The sequence below is a fragment of the Rhagoletis pomonella genome, unplaced genomic scaffold (genome assembly GCF_013731165.1).
Source record: "Rhagoletis pomonella isolate Grant_MI unplaced genomic scaffold, Rhpom_1.0 Rhpom_scaffold_12110, whole genome shotgun sequence".
In the NCBI taxonomy this organism is placed as follows: domain Eukaryota; kingdom Metazoa; phylum Arthropoda; class Insecta; order Diptera; family Tephritidae; genus Rhagoletis; species Rhagoletis pomonella.
This window is the reverse complement of record NW_023470641.1, coordinates 1-1,863: the sequence shown is the minus strand read 5'-3', so window position 1 is coordinate 1,863 and position 1,863 is coordinate 1. Positions and strand designations below refer to the sequence as shown.

At 34.9% G+C, this 1,863-nt stretch overlaps 1 protein-coding gene across 2 annotated transcripts; it reads right to left on the bottom strand.

Moving 5' to 3' along the window:
- Positions 1-589: 589 nt before the first annotated feature.
- LOC118756772 (putative nuclease HARBI1) lies at positions 590-1,851 on the bottom strand. 2 transcript variants are annotated; one of them, XM_036491516.1, is made up of 3 exons: positions 1,266-1,851; positions 970-1,204; positions 590-903 (listed from the first exon to the last, which is right to left on the bottom strand). In XM_036491516.1, the coding sequence occupies exons 1-3, from the start codon at positions 1,517-1,519 to the stop codon at positions 784-786; spliced, it is 609 nt and encodes a 202-aa protein (XP_036347409.1). In that variant the 5' UTR covers positions 1,520-1,851; the 3' UTR covers positions 590-783. The 2 variants fall into 2 exon arrangements, with proteins under 2 accessions (XP_036347409.1, XP_036347408.1); XM_036491515.1 differs by having other exon boundaries at positions 590-1,204.
- Positions 1,852-1,863: the final 12 nt, after the last annotated feature.

The following is a 1,863-nucleotide window of genomic DNA, read 5'->3' as shown; positions in this document are numbered from 1 at the left end:
TTCACTACATGTGTACGTTAAAGTTTTTAAAATCGGGCCACAAATACCAAACATCATTGTACAAACAATTAAACCTTACCGTATTTCTTAAACTAGTTGCGTTCCAGATGCTTCTATAAATAGAGACTTTGACAGAATACATAAATTTTTTTTCCCCTATTTAACAAACATAATTGTATAGATTTATTACATATAAATATATGAACTTCGTGTGGTGGCGTATGGCGTTGCTAGTCGCAGAATGGAATTTTGTATCGCAGTCCGCAGTTTTATAGCCCATTTAATTCCAATATAATAAAGTGCAAGTTTCAAGTCGCTAAAAAATTGCGTTGATTTTTAGCGATTTTTTTAGATCTAGAAACTTCAAACTTGCACTTTGTTGTACTGCAATTAAATGGGCTATGCAACTACATACTCAAAAATTTTCTAAGCATTCTGAAAAAAGGTTGATTTTTTTTTTGAGACTTCTGTTCTGTTTCTAACTTTTGCACAAATTATGTAATTCAGATTTATATGGTTTTTGATAGATAAGAAGCTTTACCTTTTAAAAAAATGAAAGAAAAAAATTTCAGAATGAAAAAACATTGTGAAAATTGTAAAACTATCACTATATCATATAGTGGGAGTTACTGTATATTATCTTAATAAAAAGTAATATACTACGCTATATGGTTGATTAAATATCGGCGAACCCTTTCACATTCTCGATGGAGGTGACTGCTAGTTGCATTCGAGGATTCTGTATTTAGTTCCCAACTTTCTTCTTCTTCCAACTCCACTTCATCATTTGGCCACAATTTCACCATCATATTGTGTAAAATAAAGCAAGTGTTTACTATTATAGTCACAACCTCTGGGCTCTTGCAAAGACGCTGGTTCAGCCAAGGGAGTAATCAGCCAAGGCTGTAATGGATATCCCTGATCACCAAGCAACAAACTCCCTCTTTGAGTGCTCATAAATGAACGCACCTTAGATGTTGTCCATAAGCCTGAGTCATGGCAGGATCCCGGAAAGTTAGCATTAATGGCCAAAAATCTTAGTTTATCATCACATACTGCTTCAACATTAACACTATAGTAACCCTTTCTGTTCATATAGAGACTGCAAGGTTTTGTTGTGTCATTCTTCGGTGGACAGATCAGCGCCACATGTGTGCAGTCGATTGCACCAACACCTCCTTTTAATCCGAACTTTGTATAGAATCTAGCAAAACTTTAAAAGCTCATGAGCACATTTACACATACTTAATTTGTTGGTAAATTACGTAGCTTTTATAGCCAATTGTTCCTCGTTTGTGATAGGAAATGTTACTTCCGATGACTTGTGCTTCACGATCAGGTTGCATATATATTTAATTGCCCGTGAAGCAGACGATTGACTGAGTGGAGCGTAGATATTGTTCGCGATACATTTTTGGTACGAACCATTCGCCAAGAAAGTGAAGCAGCAAAAAAATCTCACAGCAAACGGCAAGGACGCTATCTGCATATCCTTTGGAAATAGTTCCTCTATTAGCATCTTACATGCATCTTCGGCATTCGAAAATGTTGTTTAAAAATGTTGTGAGGTAAATTAAGAGGATCACTGCTGTCCCGAAAAGTTTTCAATTATTGCCTGCGTAGGGGCTTTTCATATTCTTCTTCATCAATTACCAGGAACAATAATAAAGAACTGGACATTATGTATTTTAACGTTTTTGATATTGAAAACCCGTTTTTAAAGTTCTTTTTTTAATAAATAAAACCACTCTGCACTCTTTTATTATTGAAAACGTAAACAAACGACAGCTGTTTTCGCGTTGTTACCACCTAGTATGGTGGTAATAAAATTGTCCGGTGACAATTATGTGCAGAATACAAAAA